This window comes from Sceloporus occidentalis, unplaced genomic scaffold (assembly GCF_023333645.1).
Source record: "Sceloporus occidentalis isolate IW3139 unplaced genomic scaffold, rSceOcc1.0.p SCAF_6, whole genome shotgun sequence".
Lineage (NCBI taxonomy): Eukaryota > Metazoa > Chordata > Lepidosauria > Squamata > Phrynosomatidae > Sceloporus > Sceloporus occidentalis.
In genome coordinates, this window is record NW_028316986.1 from 54,772,860 (window position 1) to 54,787,135 (window position 14,276).

Here is a 14,276-nt window from a genome sequence, read left to right on the forward strand (position 1 = left end):
ATGTCTTTGAAAAAAGAGGACCAAGTCTGGTTGCCCTACATCTCAGTACAAACTCATGCTTCCAAATAAAGGGCAGCTTTTAATTCCTCCTGGACAGAAGATGTCTAAAGTGGAGGACATGCCCTGGAAAAGGAGAAGTAAGTCTGGTCACCCTGTCTATAAATGTGAATCCATGCTTCTTAGCCTTGCTCACAATGAAGGACCTTTTGGAATTTCTCTTGGACAGAAATGTGAAATGAGGAAAAGGAGGACGCCTGGTCACTTTGTGTATAAATGTAAACTCATGCTTTTTTGTTATGCTAAATATACAGGACATTTTGAAACCCCTCCTGGACAGAAGGCTGAAATGTAGGATGTCTCCTGAAAAAAGAGGACCAATTCTGGTCACCCTGCATACAAATGTAAACTCATGCTTCGTTGTCCTGCTCAAAATGGAGGACATTGCAGAATCCCTCCTGGACAGAAACATGAAATGTGGGAATAGAAGACGCTTGGTTGCCCTATTTATATATATATATATATATATATAAATGTAAACTCATGCTTCTTAGTTTTGTCCAAATTAGAGGACATTTTGAAAACAATAAAAACCCAGGACAAGGTTTATTTATTTATTAAGGTTGAAATGTAGGACATGTCCTGGAAAAGGGGGGGTCACTATGTATACAGATGTAAATGTAAAATGTCATGCTTCTTTGTTATGCCAAAATATAGAGGACATTTGTCCTGGAGAGAAGGCTGAAATGTAGGAGGAATCGCCATGGAAAAGCAGTTTAATAAGCCCCGCCCCCTCCGCCATGTTTCTTTTTCTCCCTCAGGGGCTGGCCCCGCCTCCTTTTTCAACTGGCGCTTTTCTGCGCGTGACGCAAAAAAAAGACCCAACGTCTCTCCTCAGAGTTTCCCTCCTCTCCCTCCCATCCTGCGCCCCGCCGCCATTTTGTAATGTCAACGGAAGGCAAGCCGCGCGGCGTCGTCGGCGCATGCGCGTAGAGAGGCGACGGCGGATAATACGACGGCGGAGAGTGGGCGTGGCTTTTCGCTCGTTGAGCCGCCGCTGCTCTGAAAGGGAAGCAGGCAGCAGAAGCGATGAGGGAGTGAAGGCGGGCGGAAGCGAAGTCGGGCGCTCCGCCTCGTCTTCCCCCTCCCCATCCCGGCCATGTACCGCAACAGCGGCGCCCTCCCGAACATGTCGTCGTCGGCGACGTCGTCCTCGTCCTCCTCCTCGGGCCGGTCCAAAGAGAGCTCGGTCTCGGTCTCCCGCCTGCTCTCCCGCTCGGGGCCTCCCTCTTCCTCGCGACGCTCGCCTTCGCCGCGGAGCCGAAGACACCTCCGCTCGCCTTCCCCCCCGCGGCGGAGCAGTCGGGTACGCGGCGCTCCGGTCCGCACTGCGGGATTAACGCGGGTTGGTACCGCTTGAGCGGCCCCCCGGATTCCCTCGCCTCGAGCCGCTCAAGCGGTACCAACCCGCGTTAATCCCGCAGTGCGGATGCCTCCTAAACCCTCCACATTCGCTAGGGCTAAGGGCACAGGACTCCTCCCCCGCGAATGTGGAAAAAACGCAAATAACAAAACCATCACGTTTTCTTTAGGAGGAGGACAACTCTCTAGGAGCCTCCAGGTCCTCCTGCGGCGCAACCGACGGGCACTGACCCCAGAACCAGCGCCTAGCGGACTGTCCTCTCTAGGAACCTCTAGGTCCTCCAGGGTGACTCTTAGTCAGAAGTTGGCCGTAGAGTTGCCCTGGAGGCCCTAGAGATTCCTAGAGAGGTGTCCTCTGGGTAAAAAAACGTGGTTTTTTAGTTGTTTGCAGTTTTTCCATGTCCGTGGGGGTCCTGTGCCCCTAACCCCAGCAAATACGTAGGACGTGTGTATTTACTTACTGTATTTATACGGCCACGAAAGCTCTCTGAGCAGCTTACCGATAGCAGTGGGCCCCTGGCATTCACCAGGACCCTCATACGTATATACTAAAACCCACTGGATGCTCAAGTCCCATTAAATGCAATGGATTAGTCCAGACTGCCCTCCCCTTCCACTGGCATAAGAAAGTCCTCTGGGATTTGGGAAGAATTTATGGCAGTTACAGAAAACTGGATTGGCTGCACTTTCCCAGAGGACTTTCTTCTCTGCCGCTCCGAAACTCTGGAATGACCTACCAAAAGAGATCCGCCTTATCACTACCCTAGACGCCTTTAAAAAGGCTGTCAAGACGGATCTCTTCCGGCAGTCCTTCCCAGACTGACCTCCCGAAGAGAGAAAGATAACCCCATCCATCCTCAATCTGACCACTCCATCCTGTCTTTTTAGGCTATATTACTGATGAAATTTTTAACCATTACCGAATTTTATTAAATGGTGGGAGGGTTAAGGGTTAATATATGTTTTATTATGTCTTTGATTTATTTATATATATTTTTATCTCTGTCGTAATCCCATCTCGATCCACAGGGAGAGGCGGGAGATATAAATAAATCATATTATATAGATAGCTCCTGATGTCCCGCCTCAAGTATACCTATTTTAAAATAATTTTTAACCAGTATTTGATATTGTTGTTGTTTTGTTTTTATGTTTTTTAAGGTAGGCAGGGGGGGTTAGGGGGAGGGGGTATGTAGTGTTGGGTTTTATGTGTAGTGTGTATTTTATTGCTGCTTTGTGTCATTATAACCCATCTTGATCCATAGGGAGAGGAGGGATATAAAATTTATTATTATTATTATTATTATTATAAATGGCAAAATCAATTCTCATAGAACTGCAGTTCCCAGAATTCCCTAGCCCTGAGGCAAGGCAGTTAAAGCAGTCTCAAACTGGATTATGTTTGCAGTGTGTTCTGACTCAGTGTCTCAATGTCTCTTTCTAAAGAGATACATAATGTTGGAAGTAAGTTTGTACAAGATGAAATATTAAGAATTTAAAAGCTTGGCCCTTGGTATCTGCTAGCTAGGGTTTGGTTCCAGGACCCTCCATGGATATCAAAACATATGGATGCTCAAGTCCCATTAAATACAATGGCGAGTAAAATGGTGTCCCTTATATAAAATGGCAGAATCAAGGATTACTTTTTAGAATTATATATATGTATATGTATATATGTATATACAGTATATGTATATTCAAACCATGGATGCTTGAATTGGTGGATAAAAAATCCATGGATAAGGAGGGCCGACTGTAGTTAATTAGACCTTTCCCTGCTGCCCTCTTACAATCTAAAAAAGATACGACACAAAAGGAGAAAGGAAGGGCAGTGAGAAGAAGTGGACCAGATTATTACTATTATTATTATTATTGCATTTATGTGTATCACGCTCTTTTCCCAGAACTGGGACTCACAACATTAAAAAACAGTACAATAAAAAAACATAGAAAAAAGTACATTAAAAAGGAATTAAATTATTACAGTATTAAAACAGATAGTTATTAAAAGAATAAAGCACATTTTAAAAAGATAAAACAACATATATATATATTTTACTGTATTTTCTGGTGTATAAGACTACTTTTTAACCCAGGAAAATCTTCTCAAAAGTTGGGGGTCGTCTGATAGGGCAGGTGCTGAAACCTCTGAGTTGGACTGGACTGCAGTCGCCGCATATGGTGGGGGGAGCTCAAAAACGGCCGCGGGGTATGGAAAAAAGAGCTGGGTTTGCACTACCGCTCTGATACTCTTGGAGACAGGGAGGGCTGGGCTGGCAGAGCTGACCAATCCAAGCAGGCTTTGAACTTTATTGCACAGGCCCTGGAATGGGCCTGTTGTGTTCTAAAAAGAGGCCATTCTGGGGACGGAATGGGCCCCAGAATGCATCTTACTGCATTCTGGAATGCTGCTGCTGCCAGACGTTCCAATCGCGGCCCACATCCATTCCAGGGGACGCAATTTCCGAGAACGCTTTGGAACAGTTCTCAGAAATTGCGCCTCCTGGAGCAGATGTGGGCCGTGATTGGATCGTCTGGTGGCAGTGGCGGCATTCCAGAGTGCAGTAAGATATGTTCTGGGGCCCATTCCATCCCCAGAATGACCCCTTTTTAGAACACAATGGGCCCGTTCCAGGGCCCGTGCAATAAAGTTCTCTGCATACAATAATAATAATAATAATAATGATAATAATAATAATAATAATTTGTTTTATTTATATACCGCTATTCCAAAGATCATAGCGGTGAACAGCAAGTAAGCTAATTAGCAAGTAAGCTAATTTGCCCCCAACAGTCTGGGTGCAAGAAGTTTTCCTGCTAAGTACTTGCATGTCATAAGCATTTGAATTAAAATTACCATATTGAAATTAAATCTGATGTTTTTTTAAATTTGTATTTGGTGTGCATTGGAAGAGGGGTAGTCTTATTATTATTATTATTATTATACGGCAAGTATATTCCAAACTCTATATTTTAACTGGAAAAGTTGGGGGTCGTCTTATACGCCGGAAAATATGGGTATATCAAATATTTAAAATGGTCCAACATCCCAGCTTGTCCTCATAACAATTCCTGAAATGCCTGTGTGAACAGGTAGGCCTTCACTTGCTGGCGGAAGGCCATCAAGGAGGGAGCTGTTCTGATCTCCTTGGGCAAGGAGTTCCAGAGTCTAGAGGCAGCCACCGAGAAGGCCCTCTCTTGCGTCCCCACCAACCATGTTTGTGATGGTGTTGAGACAGAGAAAAGGGCCTCTCCAGAGGATTTCCAAGTCCAAGCCTGTTCATACAAGGAGACCAGATGTCCATCTCATCCTCACCGCAAATGAGGACCAGGCCCCGCCAAAATGGAGGGCCTTCCAGACAAACATGGAGGATGTGGCCAAACAATAATAATAAATATTATGTTTATTTATATCCCACCCTTCTCTCAAAATTGAGACTGAGGGCTGCTCACAACATTAAAAAAATTAAACAGTACAGTTAAAAAGTAGAAATAGTACATCACAACAGAATTAAAAGCACACGTTAAAACAGAATTAAATTACTGCAGTATTAAAAACAAATTGCACATTAAAATGTCAAATACAGTTGGCCCTCCTTATCCACAGATTTTTTCATCCATGGATTCACGCACCCACGGCTTAAAAATATCCACAAAAAGTGTAAATTCCAAATAGCAAACCTTGATTTTCCGTTTTATGTTAGAGACACCATTTTCCTTTTTTTTTATATTAAATGGGACTCGAGCATCCATGGATTTTGTTATCCACCGGGGTCCTGGAAGCAAACCCCAGCGGATTACAAGGGCCCACTGTACAATTTGAAAAGATTTTTTTTAAAAAAAGGTAAAAATGCACTCCTAGAAATATAAACTCATGCTTCTTCGTCCTGCTCAAAATGGAGGCATTTTTGTAAAAACAAACAACAAAACCCTCCTCCTGGACAGAAATGTAGGACATGTCCTGGAAAAGGAGGACCGCCTGGTCCTCTAGTATCCCCTGAGAGCTGAATGGCAAAAACCAGTCACAGGATCTGAAGGTTAAAACACCCCCCTCCCTTTTTAAACCACTGTTGGAGGGCTGATGGCAACTGAAGAGAAAATATTGGTGACTGCCACAGAGTAAAAAGAAAGAGATTGACCTTTTTGGAATTTGGTGTAGTACAATCTGGGGTTTGCTTCCAGGACCCACTATGGATACCAAAATCAAAAATGTTCCCCAATGGCGGGGCCAGTCAAAGACCTTGTCTGCACCTTTTATCCAAGTAGCTCTCCATAGCTCCACATAGGGACAGTGTGGTAAAAACGTTAACACATAACTGGATCTCTGATCCAAAAGACACTGCAGAAATAATCCAGTGTGAAACCGCTTTAACTGCCCTGGCTCTGTGGTAAGGAATCCTGGGAATTGTAATTTATTGTGGCAGCCGACATCTCTGATAGAGCAGGCTAAATGTCTCACAGAACTACAGTTCCCAGAATTCCCTAGCACTGAGCCAGGGCAGTTAAAACGGTCTCAAACTGGATTATTCTACAGTGTGTTTTGGCTCTCAGTCTCAATGTCTCTTTCTAAAGAGATATGCAATGTTGAAAATAAGTTCCTACAAGATGCAATATTATGCGTTTATTTATTTATTTAGGTATTTATATCCCGCCCTTCAGTCCTAATGGCTCTCAGGGCGGCTTACAATTATTATTTTTAATCAGACAGTTCCCTGCCCTCAGGCTTACAATCTAAAAGACACAAAACAAAAGGAGAAGGGAATGGTGGAGGGAAAGGGGATGAGGTCCAGTGGTTCTTCTCTCCCTTTGAGGCCTGGACCAAGGCAGATGGATGGGAGGGAGGGAGGGCTCTTCCTTCTTCCAGGTTAGTCCTGATGGAGCTGGATCTGCCTGGTGAACTCCCTCTCAGGCTGGCGGATGGCAGTTATGGAGGGCGGAGTCTCCTTCCTTCAGGCTGGCCCTGATGGAGCTGGACCTGCCTGGCGAACTCCCTCTCAGGCCAGCAGATGGCATTTGTGGAGGGCGGAGTCTCCTTACTTCAAGCTTAGTCCTGATGGAGCTGGACTTGCCTGGCCAACTCCCTCTCAGGCCGGCAGATGGCAGTTGTGGAGGGCGGAGTTTTAAGCGCTATATAAATAAAGCATAATAATAATAATAATAATAATAAAGCATTTAAAAGCCTGGTGTTATATAGTGGGCCCTTGGTATTTGTTGGTTTGATTCCAGGACCCCACATGGAAACGAAAACCCATGGATGCTCATGTCTCATTAAATACAATGGCATAGCATAATGGTGTCCCTTATATAAACTGACAAAATCAAGGTTTGCTTTTTGGGATTTATACGTTTTTTGGAATATTTTCAAGCCCTGGATGTGAGTAAAGAATCCGTGGATACAGAGGGCTGGCTGTATTTTTGATGTTGGGACTAGGGCCCTATGCAGATTGGCACTTTGTGTCGTGATGTTGGTGGAGTTAGGGCGCAGTGTCCGCACGCTGGATGCCCTAATCCTGCCTCAGGGCGTCATTTTGGTGCACACTGCGTGCCACCAAGATGCCGTTGCGGTGCTCCATTCACATGATGCAGCACCGAAGAGGCGTCATAAAGCTGTGCTGCCGCGGTATGGCGCACCTTGGAGGACTTTTGCTGCTCGTTTTTGTGCTCTCTGGAGGCTGGACCAGGGCTGTGGTGTAAGGATGCGGTGGCCCCGATCTGGTCAGTAAAGAACGGCTGCAGACTTTGGGGTGGTCTGTATAGCCTCCTGGGACTCTGGAAGACACCAGATACAGGGTGTAGCTGAAAAGAAGAAGCTGGCCGCATGAGCTTTCATAGACTTGAGTCTGAGAATTTGCATCTGAGGAAGTAAGTTTAAAACTCATGCTACCAGCTTTTTTCTTTCAGTTAGTCTCATAGGTGCTATAAGATCCCTTTGCATGCTGATTTTCCAGACTAACATGGCCATGTCTTTGTATAGCGGGTCCATCCCTTACATGGGGGATCCAGTAAACAGTGGGGTGTGTGCTCGCGGTGTGTGCACCATGGGCGTGCACGCCATTTGTTTACTTGTCTTGTGGCTTCAGTTTAAGCTTGAAGACATGTACGGTATAGTGTGCCCGTGTACTAGACAGTAGTAATTGCACACAAAAATCCCTAAAGATAGTTTTGCTGTTTCATGACTAAAAAACAAAATCTAAATTTGAGCAGTACTGTATCTTTATTAGAGCCTAATAAAAGTATTGCCCACCTAAATTTCGTTGAACACTGGAATTCTTCATGACTAATCATGCATGAAATCATTCAGTGAAGTGAACCTTCCGGGGCAGTTTGATAGTGTTAGTGCTAGACTTCTTTGTGTTTCTGACTTTGAGAGATGCTGATAGTGAGATTAGAAGGAAAAAAAGTCTCTAAGGAACAGATATTTGAAGATTAAACTATTTAGGAAGTGAAAATATTTTGTAATGACTGTTAACAGCATTTTTATGCATTGGTAGCTTACTGGTGCAAAATCCAGGTAACTTCTAAAGTGGAAGCTTTCAGTAGTTGTTTTAAACTTTGGTTTATTCGACTCATCACCTTTCACTTTCTACTTTGTATTTCTAAATATAGAGAATTGTCAGAATTTTTGTGTTGGCTTTTAATATGCCCAAGCATGTTGGACATGATAGAACATATATATCTGAATGATAATCATATTTACTCAGATATATGTGTATCTGTTCAATGATTTTCTTTCAAATAAGTTTATTTTGGATTTCAGCTTTAGCCAAATAAAATCTCCTGTAATGGAAACTTGCGTCTGTAATATAAACAGTTAACGTTTACATTAAACTTTAAAAATCCCATAAGGAAATACTTAATATACGCCACATAGAGCTCATGCTTTGGTGCATTAAAATCTTAAACGACATTTGTTTAGGGGGAAATGAATCCTACAGATGTGGAGGTAGCTGTCAAAACTGCTTCTTTATGTGCCTGGCTCATTGATAATTGGATGGATATGGCTCTCTTGTTTCCTGAAAATCATGATATTAGAGGCAGTCTCTAAGCTATGTAAGCAGAATCCTTTTATTGCAAGGGCGGGGAAACTTCAGATGCTGTTGGACTGCAGCTCTTATCAGTTCTAGACTTGGTATAATCAGGCATGATGGGAACTGTAGTTCAATAAGTTCTGAAGAGCTGCAAGGTCTGTGTTTCTGTTAGTTAGCGTTAGAGAACAAAGCTAGATCACCTGCTGGGCAGGTATTATGAGGCAGGATATATGTAGTGGATATACCAGGGCAACGGGGGGAGTTGAACAGTATTTGTTGGGAAAGCTTCCAAGGGATGATACATTTCTTGCACTGTGGAAGCTCCTGGCTAGGGATGCGCTTGTGATCAGAACAAAGAAGGGAGCAGGTGCCATTCCAAAGATTCATTATACTGGAAGAATAAAATAGAATTACCTTATTTTTGTCTGTGTAAAAATGCTTGAAGAAATTGTTGTATCAAATGGGTATTACATTCCTTGTAAAGCAAGTATCTTGTGTATACACATATGCAAAAATGTGTGTGCATCTATAGTGATGTGAGAAAGTGAAGGGAAATTGGAGGAGACATAACTGCACTTCCTAGAATTAGTTTCCTAACTAAAAAGATGTATTAATATTCCCACTTCAAAGTTGTTTGTATCAATTCATTTTGGTACTAATTAATTTTATAAGGCATTATATTTGCATTCTATAAATGCAAAAGTATTCTAATGAAAACGTTCTGCTCTGGAAAACTTTCTAACCCACATCATTGACTGCAAAATTGAAATGGCAACTTCTAGTTCTTCTGAACACAACAATTCTCATTCCAGTTGCATTACCTATCTACACATTTATTTCACTTGTCTTTAACAGAGATTATAAAAGCAAGGTTAGCAATTATACATAGGTGTCTGTGTTTCAAATTGGCATTGATAGACTTAAAATCTACTCCATATAATGTCACAAACAACTCATGTACCCTAGTGGTAATACATTTCATTATCATGGATGGATTTGACTATCTGGTTTAGATTTATAGAATACCCAATGTGATAGAATTGCATTTTTCTTCAATTACAGAGACGATCTCCAGGCCGACGTTCTCGTTCCCCAGGCCGGCATTCTCGTTCCCCAGGCCGGCGTTCTCGTTCTCCAGGCCGACACTCTCGTTCCCCGGGTCGGCGCTCTCTAAGTCGACACTCTGAATCTTCAGTGGAACAGAACTTGCGGATCACAGTTGGCAATGACCGTTATGGCATTGATACACCTGAGAGAAAGAGGTTATCTGATAGACTAGGCTCACCAGTTGATAGTCTGAGTGATGTGGACAGGTATGGTTTTCTGGTAATTTGTATCTTCAAGAGTGTTTCCTGATTATTTTTGGTGGATAATACAAAACACACAAGGGGATGGTGGGAAAAAGACATTGTATACTCTGCCAAGAATTCTAGATACTGAACAGAGATGTTCAGTTCTCTTCCCCCTTTTGATTCATAATTGGTGTTACCAGCTATCTATGAAGTACACAAGATAGCTTTAAAATTAAGATGCCTAAACTGACATACTAACAAAGATTTTTTCTCCTTTTGTAGATGTGTTCAGAAACTGTATAATGTTTTTCTGGTATTTCTTTCCTAACACAAGTACAGAAAGATATTTTTCTTGAGGTCCTTATTTTTTTCCTTCTTGTCATATTTTTCTTACTGAACAAGCAGACATTGCATTAATGAGAGTTAATTGAAATGAGAGTTAATTGCAAATAACACTGTTATCCTCTTAACATATTTGTACAATACTTTCATGCAGCTGAGTACAGTGCATTTCATCCAATGTTACACAAGTGGATCTTTGCATGCGCAGTGGAATTTTCACTTGCTCTATTCTTTGTACCTTCCTGTGTGCTTTCCATATCTGCTCTGGAGAGCTCCTCAAGTCTTTGGAGCAGTTTTGGGAAGAGGGGATGGGAATCTGCAAAGCCTATTCCACTGTTGGAAGGACATCATCATTTAATCCTTCAGCAGTGCTGACTGGAATGATAAAAAATAAAGTTGTTATTCCAGGTACGGTACAGAAACATGCACTCATATTTTCATAATGAACAGAGACAAAATTGAGTTGCTGAGTACTGATTCACACAATGTCCTACTTAGTCTAGTTCATGAAAGACTCATCCAGGCTCAGATAATTAATCCATATTTAGTGTGGATTGTGGCTTATTTGTGCATTGTGTCTGTGATTAGGTCCTATGCAAATAGGCTGTCCATAGTTTTGTACTGAACATATCACATCAGCTTGGTATGAACATGATTTCATCACATTTAGAGCTTGGAAATGTTCTCAGAACCCCCCAGTTAGCAAATAATTTTAAAAAGTAACATTTCTAAGTTGTGAGCTTGTCTCTAAACAATAGTTGCTGCGGCCATGTACTGCTTGTTGGCTTTTCCATGGTCTAATCACACTAAATGCCCAAGATAAGCTATTACAGTTACACTCATAGAGGATACACACAGTACAGATTTTCTGAGTGAGAAACTATAGATTGGCAACAACATCCATTATAGTAACATCAGTGGTAGGATTTAAAAGTAGGTTTTTGAAACAGGATTTAAAGGGAGCATTTGAGCACATAGACAATTTTGCATAAAGTTCATTTTAATCTTTTTCTTTAGCTGAAATCATCAACAATACTACTTTGGATTTCTTATATACATGAGAGGTATATTTTTACTAAAAATGATGACATGAATATCAAGGTTTGCTGGCACAACTGTAACATTTTCCCCTTGAATAGTGGAACCCCATTACTTCTCTTTTTATAGAGACAATTGTTTAGTGGCCTGTACTCATGTTAGTATATCAGCATAATACTCCAGAAACAGGTGCTGAAAGTGCTGAAAGTGGAAATACCTTGTTTTTGAGAGAATTTTTACTTCTAGATTGAAGCCATTTTAATCTTGTTTGTCTGAGATTGTTACTTGAAGGTATAAAATGGGAAGTGAAAGTATGTTTGTGAGATATGAGAAGCAACAGGCATACCTGAGTTAATAACAGGAAAACCCAAGTAGGATCCTCAGTAGAATGCTGCACTGTGATGTGCTCTTGTTCAGAGAATAGACAAGCCAAACCAAATGAAAAATGCTGCCTTTTGAGCTATTTTATTCCATTCCTCCTTTCCTGTCCACAACCTTATTTTCTCTATCAGCCATTAGTCAATATTCGATGCTTGTTGTGTATGCTCAGTCTTCATTGGCTTATTGGAGGGAAAGAGGTTTTCTCCTTAGGTTTTCTCCTAAAGACTTATTTAAACACTTCTGCAAATCTTATGATTTCCCAGAGTTTGCAAACCTTTCTCCCTTGTACATGGGTGGTGGCTTTTCAGCTCCATAAAGATTCACATCATGTCTTCTTTAGCTTTAAACATTTATTAAGCTTGTTTAACTAGAGTTGACCCACTGAATCAATGGGGTTTATGGAGGTGTTGAATTACCACAAAATTTCCATAGGTAAAGTGGACCTATTGCAGTGGGGACTAACAATTTGATTTAGGCTATGAATTATGCTGCAGTGAAGTTAATTACAATTTTGTTGAATTTATTTGTTTTTTCCCCCCCAGTTGATAGCCAGATCTTTCAGCTATATCAGGGTTTGTAGTGGCTTGAGCATTTATAGCTAAGCAGAATATTTGTTCATTGTAAGCATTTCTGTATTGCCTCCCAGACTACAAGGGCTATTGAGATGAATGAAAAACTATCAAGAGAAGTAATAGTGCCACTCTATTCTGCTCTGGTCAGGCCCCACCTGTTATATTGTGACCAGTTGTGGGCACCACAATTTAAAAAGGATGTTGAGGCACTGGAGCTTGTTCAAAAGAGGGCAACCAAAATGGTGAAGGGTCTGGAAACTAAACCGTACGAGGAATGACTTAGGGAGCTGAGGATATTTAGCCTGGAGAAGAAAAGGTTAAGGCGTGATATGATAGCCCTGTTTAAATGCTTGAAGGGATGTCATATTGAGGAGGGAGCTAGCTTGTTTTCTGCTGCTCCAGAGACTAGGACCCGGAGCAGTGGATGCAAGCTCCAGGAAAAGAGATTCCATCTCAACATTAGGAAGAACTTCCTGACAGTAAAGGCTGTTCGACCATGGAACAAACTCCCTTGGAGTGTAGTGGAGTCTCCTTCCTTAGAGGTCTTTAAACAGAGGGTGGATGGCCATCTGTCGGGGATGCTTTGATTTAGATTTCCTGCATGGCAGGGGGTTGGACTGGATGGCTTTTGCGGTCTCTTCCAACTCTATGGTTCTATGATTCTATGATTCTAAAACAATACAAAGATAAAAACATTTTAAAATCCACATTTAAATATTCTTTTAAAAACAATTTAAAGAAAATTTTAAAATCATAGCTTTTGTGGGTTCTTCGGACTGTGTGGCCATGAAGAAAAGGAAGGAACGCTGCCATTGTTGAATGTCCTAGTCATCTGGAAACTGAACGTACATTTGGGCCACACAGTATATAGAAAACCTACACAGATACCTGCACAAGAACTATGACCATCACCCAGGACAAAAAAGAAGCACAATAAAAACACTGGTAGACTGGGCAAAATGGATCTGTGAACCCCACATCTTGGGAGATGAATTGAAGCACTTAAGGCTAATGGTTATTCCAGCTCAAACATCAGAAGGGCTGCCAGACCCAGAAAAACTCAGAGGAGTGAAGACAAGTAACCACCCAAAAGGGAAGGTATTTTTACCATACATCAAAGGAGTCACAGACAGAACAGGGAAACTTGTGAGGAAACACAACCTCCAAATGATTTACTAACCGACAAAGAAAATCCAGCAAATGCTGTGTTCAGTGAAGGAGAAGAGAGAGCCTCTCACAGCTGCAGGAGTTTACCGCATACCCTGCAGCTGAGGACAAATCTAGATTGGGACCACCAAATGCAGTGTTCAAACACGAATCAAGGAACATGAGAGACACTGCAGACTGAGTCAGCCAGAAAAATCAGCAGTAGCAGAACATGTTATAAGCCATCCTGGGCACAAAATGCTGTTTGAAAACACTGAAATTCTGGACCATTCCAACAACTATCAGGTCAGAATGCACAGGAAAGCCATTAAAGTCCACAAACACCTGGACAACTTAAACAGGAAAGAAGAAAGCCTTAAAGTGAACAGTTTGGCTACCAGTTCTGGAAAACAGCAAAATCTCAGGTCTAAGCAAATGCAAATGAGAAACCACCCAGGGTCAGGGGTTTTCCTAGAAGAAAATGATCACTAATTAAACAGACACTAATCCTCTTTGCATATCCTCCCACCCTGAGGCCTTGCCATTAACAACAGAGCAATGCACAGATTAACATGGAAATCACTCCTCCCTACCCTGGGTCACACAGTGTATGTATATATATGTGTGTGTGTGTGTACACACACACAACTCTCTTTCATGCCAGCATTCTCTGAAGATGCCAGCCACAGATGCTGGTGAAACGTCAGGAATAAACTCTTCTAGAACATGGCCACATAGCCCGAAACCCACAAAAAACTGGATGCGAGCCACGAAAGTCTTTGACTTCACAATTCTAAAATCCATTTTTAAAACAGTTAAAACAAAGCATTTTCAAACATTAAATGCCATGCAGAAGAATGCTGTTTTGTCTGCACTCCGGAAGCTTAAATAGATGGAGCCAGCCTAACTTCCTTGGGTAGGGAGTTCCACAGTTGGGGCACTGCTACAGAGAGAGCCCTGTTATGTGTGCCTAGTAACCTAATTTCAGAAGTGTTAGGACATGCAACAAAGCTCAATTTCTGGCAGGCTCATATGGGAGGAGATGGTTTTTCAGAAAT

At 42.0% G+C, this 14,276-nt stretch overlaps 1 protein-coding gene across 4 annotated transcripts in view; it reads left to right on the forward strand.

The window, feature by feature from the left end:
* The first annotated feature begins 941 nt into the window (after positions 1–941).
* Positions 942–14,276, forward strand: part of LOC149310767 (zinc finger protein 318-like) — a 38,652-nt gene continuing 25,317 nt past the window's right edge. For all 4 annotated transcript variants that reach the window (XR_016281720.1, XR_016281721.1, XM_089529698.1 and 1 more), the window contains exons 1-2: positions 942–1,363; positions 9,510–9,760. Coding sequence is in view for 2 of the 4 variants with exons in the window: in XM_089529698.1 (XP_089385824.1) it covers positions 1,157–1,363; positions 9,510–9,760 (458 nt within the window). In the remaining 2 variants the exon portion in view is untranslated. The remainder of the gene's footprint in view (positions 1,364–9,509; positions 9,761–14,276) is intronic.